At 45.6% G+C, this 13,915-nt stretch overlaps 1 protein-coding gene across 1 annotated transcript in view; it reads left to right on the forward strand.

Moving 5' to 3' along the window:
- HADHA (hydroxyacyl-CoA dehydrogenase trifunctional multienzyme complex subunit alpha) overlaps nt 1-13,840 on the forward strand; it is a 54,325-nt gene extending 40,485 nt beyond the window's left edge. Inside the window, exons 14-20 of the mRNA XM_019943109.3 lie at nt 369-455; nt 10,126-10,266; nt 10,678-10,746; nt 11,533-11,728; nt 12,411-12,525; nt 13,082-13,227; nt 13,315-13,840. Coding sequence (XP_019798668.2) covers nt 369-455; nt 10,126-10,266; nt 10,678-10,746; nt 11,533-11,728; nt 12,411-12,525; nt 13,082-13,227; nt 13,315-13,460 — 900 coding nt within the window. The 3' untranslated portion in view covers nt 13,461-13,840. The remainder of the gene's footprint in view (nt 1-368; nt 456-10,125; nt 10,267-10,677; nt 10,747-11,532; nt 11,729-12,410; nt 12,526-13,081; nt 13,228-13,314) is intronic.
- Nucleotides 13,841-13,915: the final 75 nt, after the last annotated feature.

Below are 13,915 nucleotides of genomic sequence, written 5' to 3' on the forward strand. Positions count from 1 at the left end.
TGTTAGGATTCTGCCTGCCCAGATTTGCACACATTTGACAGATGTGCCTTCTATGTTTCTCATCCAAGTATCTGAATAAAAATATGAATAAGCTGAGATTGTGGGCAGAATGCTGAGAAAATCTCCGTTAGACACTATTCTGCAGGTTGATAAAGCTAATAGTTGTATTCATGCACTGTAGATATAATTATAGTGCTGTACCATTTCTTAGTAACACATGTGTAACATGAAATAGGCATGCACATTATGGTTGGTTCTCTCAAAGGTGAAGGGTGGGCAGGGCCCAAGTGTCACTCATTGGCTTTGCTTTGGACTCCAGTCATCTCCCAGGCCTACATGACACATTCTTAAATGCTTTTCTCCTGCAGGTGATTCCAGATCACTGTGTCTTTGCCAGCAACACATCTGCTCTCCCAATCAACGAAATTGCTGCTGTCAGTAAAAGACCTGAGAAGGTAAATTCTGAACAGAGGAAAACCCTGAAATGTTTTACTGCTTCAGGCTCATTGCTGAAGGCTTAGAATATGAGAAGGGACTGGTATGGCTTATGAAGTGGATGAGGGTGAGGATGTAGTCCCAGAAACTGGGCACAGAAAAGCTAGTACCATGACCAGTGTGAGATGCAGGAACAAGTGAACTACAACTAGAATATACCTTTATAGGTGATTTGCATCCCTAATGGGTATTATTATTCAGGTTCAGACTATAAAACCTACGTTTATTACATTTGGGTATTGAAAGATAGACCCTAAAGTAAGAAGAGATGTTCCAAAATAACACTTGAGCTACAGAGCAGACTCTGGTACTGGCAGGGATGGGTTTGGTTCCAACTCCAGATCGAGAAATGGAAGGTCAGGGGCTGTGGTGGGATGTGTCCAGCCCGGTTTGCTTAGAGCTTCTGCCCAGGACATGAGAGGGGTGGATGTAGAAGCACTTAGAGTGAGTATCTGGAATGATGCCTAGAAATCTGTCTTTGGGCTTCTGCTCTCTACCAGGGAAATCAAGTGAAATCTTTCAAGGAGAAATAAAACAGTTCGCCTCTCTGGAGGATACCGGTTAGCCTCAGCGAAGCAGAACCAGCCAAAAGTAGGCAGGAAATATAAAAGGCCTTTAAGCAGCTGAAACTGTTAATACAAAGTCCATGTACTAAAAACACGAAAGTCTTTTTATTCCCATTCTAATAGCTTGCTAACTCAAGGTCATCTTGTTCCCTAGCACGCAGCAGATTAGAAGTGGTGTGGGCCTGATAGAGGCAGGTTCAGTGATGGCAGGAGGAGGTCGTGGGGAGAAGTGGCAGCTGAGGGAAGACACAGACATGGAGTAATGGCAGATAGACAGTCTGGCCACGTCGTAGTCACTCACAGCAGCTCCTCAGCACTGGAGGGCAGCAGAGGAGCCCCTGTTGCTGTGCCTTTGATGCTAACCTCTCCTTCTCGCCGTGGAGCAGAACAAGCTTCACACTTAGCAGTCCTCGCCCCCAGGGATCTTGAGCAGCGTTTAGCACCTGCCTGCCTAGGTCATTCATGTAAGAGGAAGGCCACAGGGGCACAAGTAGGGCGACCCACCTCGGTTTGCCCAGGACACAGGCCCTCCAGTGCTACAACTGAGAAAGTCCCAGCAGTCCAGGACACAGCCGGCCACCTTTTGGCACAGCTTCTTTGAACGATGTCAATAGGTTTTGCTTGGGGTAGTGATTACGTGGGTAGATACACAGTTGTTAGAACTCATCAAACTGAACACTTTAAGATCTGTGCATTTTTTTTTCACTTTTTTTTATTTTTATTTTTTCATTTTAACATCTTTATTGGAGTATAATTGCTTTACAATGGTGTGGTAGTTTCAACTTCACAACAAAATGAATCAGTTATATATATACATATGTTCCCATATCTCTTCCCGCTTGCGTCTCCCTCCCTCCCACCCTCCCTATGCCACCCCTCTAGGTGGTCACAAAGCACCGAGCTGATCTCCCTGTGCTATGCAGCTGCTTCCCACTAGCTATCTACCTTACGTTTGGTAGTGTATATATGTCCATGCCTCTCTCTCGCTTTGTCACAGCTCACCCTTCCCCCTCCCCATATCCTCAAGTCCATTCTCTAGTAAGTCTGTGTCTTTATTCCTGTTTCACCCCTAGGTTTTTCATGACATTTTTTTTTTTTTTTAAATTCCATATATATGTGTTACCATACGGTATTTGTCTCTCTCTTTCTGACTTCCTTCACTCTGTATGACAGACTCTAGGTCTATCCACCTCATTACAAATAGCTCAATTTCGTTTCTTTTTATGGCTGAGTAATATTCCATTGTATATATGTGCCACATCTTCTTTATCCATTCATCCGATGATGGACACTTAGGTTGTTTCCATCTCCGGGCTATTGTAAATAGAGCTGCAATGAACATTTTGGTACATGACTCTTTTTGAATTATGGTTTTCTCAGGGTATATGCCCAGTAGTGGGATTGCTAGGTCATATGGTAGTTCTATTTGTAGTTTTTTAAGGAACCTCCATACTGTTCTCCACAGTGGCTGTATCAATTTACATTCCCACCAACAGTGTAAGAGGGTTCCCTTTTCTCCACACCCTCTCCAGCATTTATTGTTTCTAAATTTTTTGATGATGGCCATTCTGACTGGTGTGAGATGATATCTCATTGTAGTTTTGATTTGCATTTCTCTAATGATTAGTGGTGTTGAGCATTCTTTCATGTGTTTGTTGGCAGTCTGTATATGTTCTTTGGAGAAATGTCTATTTAGGTCTTCTGCCCATTTTTGGATTGGGTTGTTTGTTTTTTTGTTATTAAGCTGCATGAGCTGCTTATAAATTTTGGAGATTAATCCTTTGTCAGTTGCTTCATTTGCAGATATTTTCTCCCATTCTGAGGGTTGTCTTTTGGTCTTGTTTATGGTTTCCTTTGCTGTGCAAAAGCTTTTAAGTTTCATTAGGTCCCATTTGTTTATTTTTGTTTTTATTTCCATTTCTCTAGGAGGTGGGTCGAAAAGGACCTTGCTATGATTTATGTCATAGAGTGTCCTGCCTATGTTTTCCTCTAAGAGTTTGATAGTTTCTGGCCTTACATTTAGGTCTTTAATCCATTTTGAGCTTATTTTTGTGTATGGTGTTAGGGAGTGATCTAACTTCATACTTTTACATGTAGCTGTCCAGTTTTCCCAGCACCACTTATTGAATAGGCTGTCCTTTCTCCACGGTACATTTCTGCCTCCTTTGTCAAAGATAAGTTGACCATATGTGCGTGGGTTTATCTCTGGGCTTTCTATCCTGTTCCATTGATCTATCTTTCTGTTTTTGTGCCAGTACCATACCGTTTTGATAACTGTAGCTTTGTAGTATAGTCTGAAGTCTGGGAGCCTGATTCCTCCAGTTCCTTCTTTCGTTCTCAAGATTGCTTTGGCTATTCGGGGTCTTTTGTGTTTCCATACAAATTGCAAAATTTTTTGTTCTAGTTCTGTGAAAAATGCCAGTGGTAGTTTGATAGGGATTGCATTGAATCTATAGATTGCTTTCGGTAGTAGAGTCATTTTCACAATGTTGATTCTTCCAATCCAAGAACATGGTATATGTCTCCATCTATTTGTATCATCTTTAATTTCTTTCATCAGTGTCTTATAATTTTCTGCATACAGATCTTTTGTCTCCTTAGGTAGGTTTATTCCTAGATATTTTATTCTTTTTGTTGCAATGGTAAATGGGAGTGTTTTCTTGATTTCACTTTCAGATTTTTCATCATTAGTATATAGGAATGCCAGAGATTTCTGTGCATTAATTTTGTATCCTGCTACTTTACCAAATTCATTGATTAGCTCTAGTAGTTTTCTGGTAGCATCTTTAGGGTTCTCTATGTATAGGATCATGTCATCTGCAAACAGTGACAGCTTTACTTCTTCTTTTCCGATTTGGATTCCTTTTATTTCCTTTTCTTCTCTGATTGCTGTGGCTAAAACTTCCAAAACTATGTTGAGTAAGAGTGGTGAGAGTGGGCAACCTTGCCTTGTTCCTGATCTTAGTGGAAATGCTTTCAGTTTTTCACCATTGAGGATGATGTTTGCTGTGGGCTTGTCATATATGGCCTTTATTATGTTGAGGAAAGTTCCCTCTATGCCTACTTTCTGCAGGGTTTTTATCATAAATGGGTGTTGAATTTTGTCAAAAGCTTTCTCTGCATCTATTGAGATGATCATATGGTTTTTCTCCTTCAATTTGTTAATATGGTGTATCACGTTGATTGATCTGCGTATATTGAAGAATCCTTGCATTCCTGGAATAAACCCCACTTGATCATGGTGTATGATCCTTTTAATGTGCTGTTGGATTCTGTTTGCTAGTATTTTGTTGAGGATTTTTGCATCTATGTTCATCAGTGATATTGGCCTGTAGTTTTCTTTCTTTGTGACATCCTTGTCTGGTTTTGGTATCAAGGTGATGGTGGCCTCGTAGAAGGAGTTTGGGAGTGTTCCTCCCTCTGCTATATTTTGGAAGAGTTTGAGAAGGATAGGTGTTAGCTCTTCTCTAAATGTTTGATAGAATTCGCCTGTGAAGCCATCTGGTCCTGGGCTTTTCTTTGTTGGAAGATTTTTAATCACAGTTTCAATTTCAGTGCTTGTGATTGGTCTGTTCATATTTTCTATTTCTTCCTGATTCAGTCTTGGCAGGTTGTGCATTTCTAAGAATTTGTCCATTTCTTCCAGATTGTCCATTTTATTGGCATAGAGTTGCTTGTAGTAATCTCTCATGATCTCTTTTATTTCTGCAGTGTCAGTTGTTACCTCTCCTTTTTCATTTCTAATTCTATTGATTTGAGTCTTCTCCCTTTTTTTCTTAATGAGTCTGGCTAGTGGTTTATCTATTTTGTTTATCTTCTCAAAGAACCAGCTTTTAGTTTTATTGATCTTTGCTATTGTTTCCTTCATTTCTTTTTCATTTATTTCTGATCTGATTTTTATGATTTCTTTCCTTCTGCTAACTTTGGGGTTTTTTTGTTCTTCTTTCTCTAATTGCTTTAGGTGCAAGGTTAGGTTGTTTATTCGAGATGTTTCCTGCTTCTTAAGGTGGGCTTGTATTGCTATAAACTTCCCCCTTAGAACTGCTTTTGCTGCATCCCACAGGTTTTGGGTCGTTGTGTCTCCATTGTCATTTGTTTCTAGGTATTTTTTGATTTCCTCTTTGATTTCTTCAGTGATCACTTCATTATTAAGTAGTGTATTGTTTAGCCTCCATGTGTTTGTATTTTTTACAGATCTTTTCCTGTAATTGATATCTAGTCTCATGGCGTTGTGGTCGGAAAAGATACTTGATACAATTTCAATTTTCTTAAATTTACCAAGGCTTGATTTGTGACCCAAGATATGATCTATCCTGGAGAATGTTCCATGAGCACTTGAGAAAAATGTGTATTCTGTTGTTTTTGGATGGAATGTCCTATAAATATCAATTAAGTCCATCTTGTTTAATGTATCATTTAAAGCTTGTGTTTCCTTATTTATTTTCATTTTGGATGATCGGTCCACTGGTGAAAGTGGGGTGTTAAAGTCCCCTACTATGAATGTGTTACTTTCGATTTCCCCTTTTATGGCTGTTAGTATTTGCCTTATGTATTGAGGTGCTCCTATGTTGGGTGCATAAACATTTACAATTGTTATATCTTCTTCTTGGATCAATCCCTTGATCATTATGTAGTGTCCTTCTTTGTCTCTTCTAATAGTCTTTATTTTAAAGTCTATTTTGTCTGATATGAGAATTGCTACTCCAGCTTTCTTTTGGTTTCCATTTGCATGAAATACCTTTTTCCATCCCCTTACTTTCAGTCTGTATGTGTCTCTAGGTCTGAAGTGGGTCTCTTGTAGACAGCAAATATATGCATCTTGTTTTTGTATCCATTCAGCCAATCTGTGTCTTTTGGTGGGAGCATTTAGTCCATTTACATTTAAGGTAATTATCGATATGTATGTTCCCATTCCCATTTTCTTAATTGTTTTGGGTTCGTTATTGTAGGCCTTTTCCTTCTCTTGTGTTTCTTGCTTAGAGAAGTTCCTTTAGCAGTTGTTGTAGAGCTGGTTTGGTGGTGCTGAACTCTCTCAGCTTTTGCTTGTCTGTAAAGGTTTTAATTTCTCCATCAAATCTGAATGAGATCCTTGCTGGGTAGAGTAATCTTGGTTGCAGGTTTTTCTCCTTCATCACTTTCAATATGTCCTGCCACTCCCTTCTGGCTTGCAGTTTCTGCTGAAAGATCAGCTGTTAACCTTATGGGGATTCCCTTGTGTGTTATTTGTTGTTTTTCCCTTGCTGCTTTTAATATACTTTCTTTGTATTTAATTTTTGACAGTTTGATTAATATGTGTCTTGGAGTATTTCTCCTTGTATTTATCCTGTATGGGACTCTCTGTGCTTCCTGGACTTGATTAACTATTTCCTTTCCCGTATTAGGGAAGTTTTCAACTATAATCTCTTCAAATATTTTCTCAGTCCCTTTCTTTTTCTCTTCTTCTTCTGGAACCCCTATAATTCGAATGTTGGTGCCTTTAATGTTGTCTCAGAGGTCTCTGAGACTGTCCTCAGTTCTTTTCACTCTTTTTTCTTTATTCTGCTCTGCATTAGTTATTTCCACTATTTTATCCTCCAGGTCACTTATCCGTTCTTCTGCCTCAGTTATTCTGCTATTGATCCCATCTAGAGTATTTTTCATTTCATTTATTGTGTTGTTCATCATTGTTTGTTTCATCTTTAGTTCTTCTAGGTCCTTGTTAAGTGTTTCTTGCATTTTGTCTATTCAATTTCCAAGATTTTGGATCATCTTTACTATCATTATTCTGAATTCTTTTTCAGGTAGACTGCCTATTTCCTCTTCATTTGTTAGGTCTGGTGGGTTTTTATCTTGCTCCTTCATCTGCTGTGTGTTTTTCTGTCTTTTCATTTTGCTTATCTTACTGTGTTTGGGGTCTCCTTTTTGCAGGCTGAAGGTTCGTAGTTCCTGTTGTTTTAAGTGTCTGTCCCCAGTGGCTAAGGTTGGTTCAGTGGGTTGTGTAGGCTTCCTGGTGGAGGGTACTAGTGCCTGTGTTCTGGTGGATGAGGCTGGATCTTGTCTTTCTGGTGGGCAGGTCCACGTCTGGTGGTGTGTTTTGGGGTGTCTGTGGACTTATTATGATTTTGGGCAGCCTCTCTGCTAATGGGTGGGGTTGTGTTCCAGTCTTGCTAGTTGTTTGGCATAGGATGTCCAGCACTGTAGCTTGCTGGTCGTTGAGTGAAGCTGGGTGCTGGTGTTGAGATGGAAATCTCTGGGAGATTTTTGCTGTTTGCTATTATGTGCAGCTGGGAGGCCTCTTGTGGACCAGTGTCCTGAAGTTGGCTCTCCCACCTCAGAGGCACAGCACTAACTCCTGGCTGCAGCACCAAGAGCCTTTCATCCACACTGCTCCTTAATTTGGGATGATTCGTTGTCTATTCAGGTATTCCACAGATGCAGGGTACATCAAGTTGATTGTGGAGCTTTAATCCGCTGCTTCTCAGGCGCTGGGAGAGATTTCCCTTTCTCTTCTTTGTTCTCACAGCTCCCAGGGGCTCAGCTTTGGATTTGGCCCCGCCTGTGCGTGTAGGTCGCCAGAGGGCGTCTGTTCTTTGCTCAGACAGGACGGGGTTAAAGGAGCCGCTGATTCGGAGGCTTTGGCTCACTCAGGCCGGGGGTAGGGAGGGTCACGGAGTGCAGGGCGAGCCTGCGGCGGCAGAGGCCAGAGTGACATTGCGCCAGCCTGAGGCGCGCCGTGCGTTCTCCCGGGGGAGTTGTCCCTGGATCCCGGGACCCTGGCAGTGGCGGGCTGCACAGGCTCCCCGGAAGGGGGGTGTGGATAGTGACCTGTGTTCGCACACAGGCTTCTTGGTGGCGGCAGCAGCGGCCTTAGCGTCTCATGCCCGTCTCTGGGGTCCGCGCTTTTAGCCGCGGCTCGCGCCCGTCTCTGGAGCTCCTTTAAGCAGCACTCTTAATCCCCTCTCCTCGCGCACCAGGAAATAAAGAGGGAAGAAAAAGCCTCTTGCCTCTTCGGGAGGTCCAGACTTTTCCCCGGATTCCCTCCCGGCTAGCCGCGGTGCACTAACGCCCAGCAGGCTGTGTTCACGCCGCCAACCCCAGTCCTCTCCCGGCGCTCCGACCGAAGCCCGAGCCTCAGCTCCCAGCCCCGCCCGCCCCGGCGGGTGAAAAGACAAGCCTCTCGGCTGGTGAGTGGCGGTCGGCCCTGATCCTCTGTGCTGGAATCTCTTCGCTTTGCCCTCCGCACCCCTGTTGCCGTGCTCTCCTCCGCGGCTCCGAAGCTCCCCTGCTCCGCCACCCGCAGTCTCCGCCCGCGAAGGGGCTTTCTGGTGTGTGGACACTTTTCCTGCTTCACAGCTCCCTCCCGCTGGTGCAGGACCCATCCCTATCCTTTTGTCTCTGTTTATTTTTTTCTTTTGCCCTACCCAGGTACGTGGGGGGTTTCTTGCCTTTTGGGAGGTCTGAGGTCTTCTGCCAGCGTTCAGTAGGTGTTCTGTAGGAGTTGTTCCACGTGTAGATGTATTTCTGGTGTATCTGTGGGGAGGAAGGTGATCTCCGCGTCTTACTCTTCCGCCATCTTCCCAGAAGTCCCACTAATGATTATTACAAAGAATATGTAATCAAGATCTGTGCATTTTATTGTATATAAATTATACATGGTAAAGGCTAATTCCTTTTGCTGAGGAGTACAGTCTGAATCAGGTCCTGTCTTTTTAAGTATTTTAGACAGAAGTAGAAGGATAATTTAGAGGTTAGAAGCAACCTTTGGATTGATAAGTTGATGTAACATGCAAGTGACCTGTGTGTTACACAACGGGAAGTGGGCAGGCTGTGGAGACAGGCCGACCTTGATGGCATCCCACTCTGCCATTTACTGACTGACCCTGAGCTACTAATTTTAACCTCCTGATGTCTTTCTTCCTCATCTAGGTAATTAGACTGACTAGTTCACCGGGTTGTAGTGGATTAAATGGAAAGGATAAATGATAAATGTGTTAATGAGTTGTGGACAGTAAGCAGTCGGTCAGTGGCAGATAGTAGTTAATACCTTATAGCTGAAGTGGGGAGTGGGGAGTGGAGGCAAAGCTATAAAGTAACGGATAGACTTCTTTCACAGTTCAGTTGTGAAGACTATCTAACCGTTAGCTTAATGAGGCTGTTCTCAAACTTGAGCACGTATCAGAATCACCTGGAGGGCTTCGTAAACCCAGATCTGGGCCCTGCCCCCGGAGTTCCTCATTCAGAAGGCCTGGGGAGGCCCTGAGAATTTGCAGTTCTGACATTCCCAGGTGATGCTAGTGCGGCTGGTCCGGGTACTTGACTTTGAGAGTCATCGGTTTAATGAGCCTTGAGGGAATTTGAGTGTTGAGAAATGTTATTTAAACCCAGTAAGGTCATCCCTGGGTATCTGTGGGGGATTAGTTCCAGGACCACCAGGAGATACCAAAATCCACAGAAGCTCAAGTCCCTTATAGAAAATAGTGTATGTAGCACAGTGAACACGGGCAGCCCTCTGTATCCTCAGGTTTCAGATCCAAGGAGTCAGACCAGTTGAATCTGATTCAACCAGTTGGATCTGCGGTTGGTTGAACCTGTGTATGCGAAATCTGTGGATACGAAGGGCTGACAGTATCCTGGTGGTGAGATGCATCGACGTAAAATCCGAATGTATCTCTGACAGTCCAGCATAGTAAGTAATTCTTCTGCCTGTCTCCCCCCACACCCCATAAAAAGTGGACCCTGTCACCCAAACCATCAGCATCATTAATATAAATGGAACCCTCGTTCATTCTTCCCCAGTAAATCTAATTTGGCCTTTAGCTGCGATTTTGGCATTAACTGTTGGTAGGATCCATTGCCCTTAGTGAAAAGCCCTAGAAGCAGATGGAAGAGCATTCCAGTTGGCTCTCCCCTGAACATACTGGACTTTTAATCAAAGAACCATGGCACCAAACCACTTGACGGTACCAAGCAGTATTCCTGTATTACAACCGCCTTTCTCTGCAGTGCTTTCCTAGCAAAAAAAAGAATGCTATGAGTTTCCCCTCTCAGAGTTCTTAAATCTGTCGGTGTTTGGCCCCCTTCCCAGGTGATTGGCATGCACTACTTCTCTCCTGTGGACAAGATGCAGCTACTGGAGATTATCACAACTCAGAAAACTTCTAAGGACACAACTGCTTCTGCTGTAGAAGTTGGTCTCAAACAGGGCAAGGTCATCATTGTGGTTAAGGTAAGGAGCTGTGTGTCAGAGCAGCAGATTCAGAAAAGTTCCATGAAGACTCCTTATATTTCCAGGTTTGCTTGTAACTCTTGAGTTTAAATATACCAGCTTTTGATATGATTTCCCCTTGGTGGTCTACAGTATGGACAGTGGTGGACCGCTGAGTTAGGGGCTGGGACATGGCGGGTTCTCCCAGCCATTCCAGACCTTTCAGATGACTGAGACTGTCTGCTGTGCTCGTGGTTCAAGCCAGGCTGCCCCTGGCTGTGGCTTCCCCTGCAGTTTAATATTAAGGATTCTGATGGAGATTATAAATCACCTTGAGTTTTGAAGTGGCTTCCGGGGGAGAGAGGCCGCTTTCAGACCTGGGAAGTGGCCACAACTGAGGGGCCCATGAGCTCATATTCTCTCCCTTGGCAGGACGGACCTGGCTTCTATACCACCAGGTGCCTCGCACCCATGATGTCTGAAGTCATCAGAATTCTCCAGGTTGGTATCAGTCTCAGAATGTTTGAGGCATCTTCCACTCTTTCAACTAGTTTTCCAAACTGGTAATGTTAAGGTGAGGAGCAGGCTTCCTTCTAACACACTGACTCCTATCTCTTCTCCAAGGCCCTTTGGTGCCCTCTCTTTCCACACAGGGCTGGGAAGTCATGGACTAACACTGCACTAAAATGGGCAGAATTTTACCTCTGCTCCCTTAGCGTCCTCCCTGCTCCAATAAGCCAAAGGCCTCCGACATGCTCTGTGCGCGGTTTCTGCGTCCCCATCCAGAACAGGGCCCATTTGGTCGGATTGGTGCTACACCCGTTTCTGCTGCACACAGACCCCTCCAGTGGCCGTACAGGTTGGTCACTGGTGGGAAGCGCGTGGCCACTCCTCGCTGGGGTCTTATCAGACCTGGGCATCACAGGACTCTATAGTACTGCTCCTCGGTAATGTCTCTTCTCTCAGCATCGGGAAACTTAGCCCTGTCTGGCGTGGAATCTCGTGATTCGTGAGATCCAGGATTGCAAACAAGAAGGAAATGAATAATTTGTTCATCTCTAGACTTCCTTAAAATTCTGTAGGTTAGGAAAGGCTCGGACTTTCCCCTTGTGGCTCCCAAGCCTCTTTGTGCTTCCCTGAGTGAAACAGTCCCATTCCTGGGCCTGGCGAGCGGCACCCAGAGGAGAAGTGGGTGCTGCCGAAGGCCGTTTGTGAGGGCAGCACAAGGAGCCCTCAGGGGAATCTGGGACGGCCCTCCCCTGAGGTGCGGCTTTACTTCCAATCCAGGAAGGAGTTGGCCCTAAGAAGCTGGATTCCCTGACCACAAGCTTTGGCTTTCCTGTGGGCGCTGCTACGCTGGTGGATGAAGTTGGCGTGGATGTAGCAAAACACGTAGCAGAAAATCTAGGCAAAGTGTTTGGGGAGCGGTTTGCAGGTGGAAGCCTAGAAGTGCTGAAGCAGATGATAGCCAAGGGCTTCCTGGGTGAGTAGCCGCAAAGAAACGTAACTAGCATCATTCGTGACAGAAGGCCCGCGTGGAAGAGTGTGTTTTCTAAACATAGAGCCCCCACTGTCATAGGGAATTTAAAAATGATTTCATGGCCACCTCTTTTTAGGCTGGGCCTGTAGATTATGGACAAAAGGCAGAACTCTGGACTCCTGAGGCTCTGCCGTTGCCCAAGCTATGCAAAATTGACAGGCGTTTCATCCTGCCCAAGGCCTCTACTACACCCGTGATACTGCAGGAGTGTTGTGTCCAGGCTTTCCATGTTGTCTGACCACCTTTGTGGAGGAAGTAAACCTCTAAGTAGAGGATGCAATTGAGGCCCACCAGAGAGGTGGCTTTCTCTCTCGGCAAAGTAGCAACAAAATCAACACTAGGACCTGGGCATCCTAGGACCTGGTGTTGCATACCTGGACATTAAAACTCACCCACCTGGCCTTTCCTACCCAGATACACAGATTTCCAAGCTCCAGGACACACAAGCTCTTTTTTCCTTCGCTGTCAACTCTTCTGACAAACACCAATTTCTAGAGTAGGCTAGATCTACAAATTCAGGAATACGGAAAAGAGGCTAGAGCTTTAAAACGGACTAGCGGAGAAGAGAGCTCTCAGGCCCGGGCTCTGAGAATTTGTTAGCGCTCCTTTTTCTCGCTTCTTTTAGGCCGCAAGTCCGGGAAGGGCTTTTACATCTACCAGGAGGGTGTGAAGAATAAGAATTTGAATTCTGACATAGACAGTATTTTGGCAAGTCTGAAGATGCCTTCTCAGCCTGACGTGTAAGTTCATTTGAGGGGCTGTTGGTGCAGAAGCGTGTTTCTCACCAGCCCGAAGCTTCTTGGACCCTCTGCCATCATTTTTGTTATGATCACCATACGTGACCAGAAAGAACATTCCTGATGCTTAACACTTTTTGCCCTTCCACATTCCACCTCGTCCTCTACCAGGCCTCAGGGTAAGGACTGCAGCCCAGCCTTGGGAAGACCCCTTGGGAAGCCTTCCCTCTGAGGGTCCCAGAGAGCAACTAGAAACACGGTTCTCCTAGGCCTGCTCTCCCTCCGCGCTGTTTGTTATCGTTTGTAATCAGCAGCTGCTGATGTCAAGAGATGCCGTCTACCCCGCCAGACCCTGTTCTCAGTGCCCGGCTTCGGGTTAATTAGGGCAGGTAGCCCTCTGCTGTCTTCTTCCAAGGGCAGCACCTTCTCTAGCATTGGAGGTTCACAAGGGCTGGCCCGGAGCTCCAGCAGCACCAGCCCTCACTCCCATTCTGCACCGGGGCGCCTGCGTCCTCCCCTCTTACCCTGCCCCTCCCTGAATGTCTCTCCCTGTTGGCAGCTCCTCGGACGAAGACATCCAGTACCGCCTGGTGACCAGATTTGTGAATGAGGCTGTCCTGTGCCTGCAGGAAGGGGTCTTGGCCTCGCCTACAGAGGGAGACATCGGCGCCGTCTTCGGGCTTGGCTTCCCCCCCAGCCTTGGAGGTCGGTCTTGCAAGTCAGCAAGGTAGCTCGCTTCATCCCGGAGCTCGTTTCACTTCTCCTTGAACAACGTCCTATTTCTCCTTTTAGGGCCCTTCCGCTTTGTGGATCTGTATGGTGCTCAGAAGATAGTGGACCGGCTCCGGAAGTACGAGGCTGCCTATGGAAAACAGTTCACCCCGTGCCAGCTGCTTGTGGACCACGCCAGCAGCCCTAACAAGAAGTTCTACCAGTGAGCAGGCCCTGAACCCTGCTCACTCGCCCACTAACGCCAACCGCAGCAGCGCTGGCTCTCGACAGAGTGGCATCTAGGTTTATCAGAGTAACCAGAGGAAAACAAATTCTGGCGTTGGGTGTGCGCCTTGATTAACGTGCCTTCAGCTGTGAGCATCTCTCCCTCCCGGGGAAGTCTGGCTGTGAAGCAGTTTGTACTTCACATTGGAAGGTGGAACCCTCTGTGCACACGAATGTGTGAGCCCCGAGGCCCCGAGGAGCAGCGTCTCTGGAGCCATCCTTGCTGCCTGTTCCTCCCGGGAGACCAGTGGTGGCCAACGGTGGTGAGGGCAATTCTGCACCCAGCCAAATACTTAACGATAAAAATCACTTTATCAGCTTCTCTGCCTGCCTACTGCTTTCTCTTCTGTCTTTGCCCTTGTGGTTTACCCTTTCCTCAAGGGGTGAGCTGGAATAA

This window comes from Tursiops truncatus, chromosome 14, assembly GCF_011762595.2.
Source record: "Tursiops truncatus isolate mTurTru1 chromosome 14, mTurTru1.mat.Y, whole genome shotgun sequence".
NCBI lineage: Eukaryota > Metazoa > Chordata > Mammalia > Artiodactyla > Delphinidae > Tursiops > Tursiops truncatus.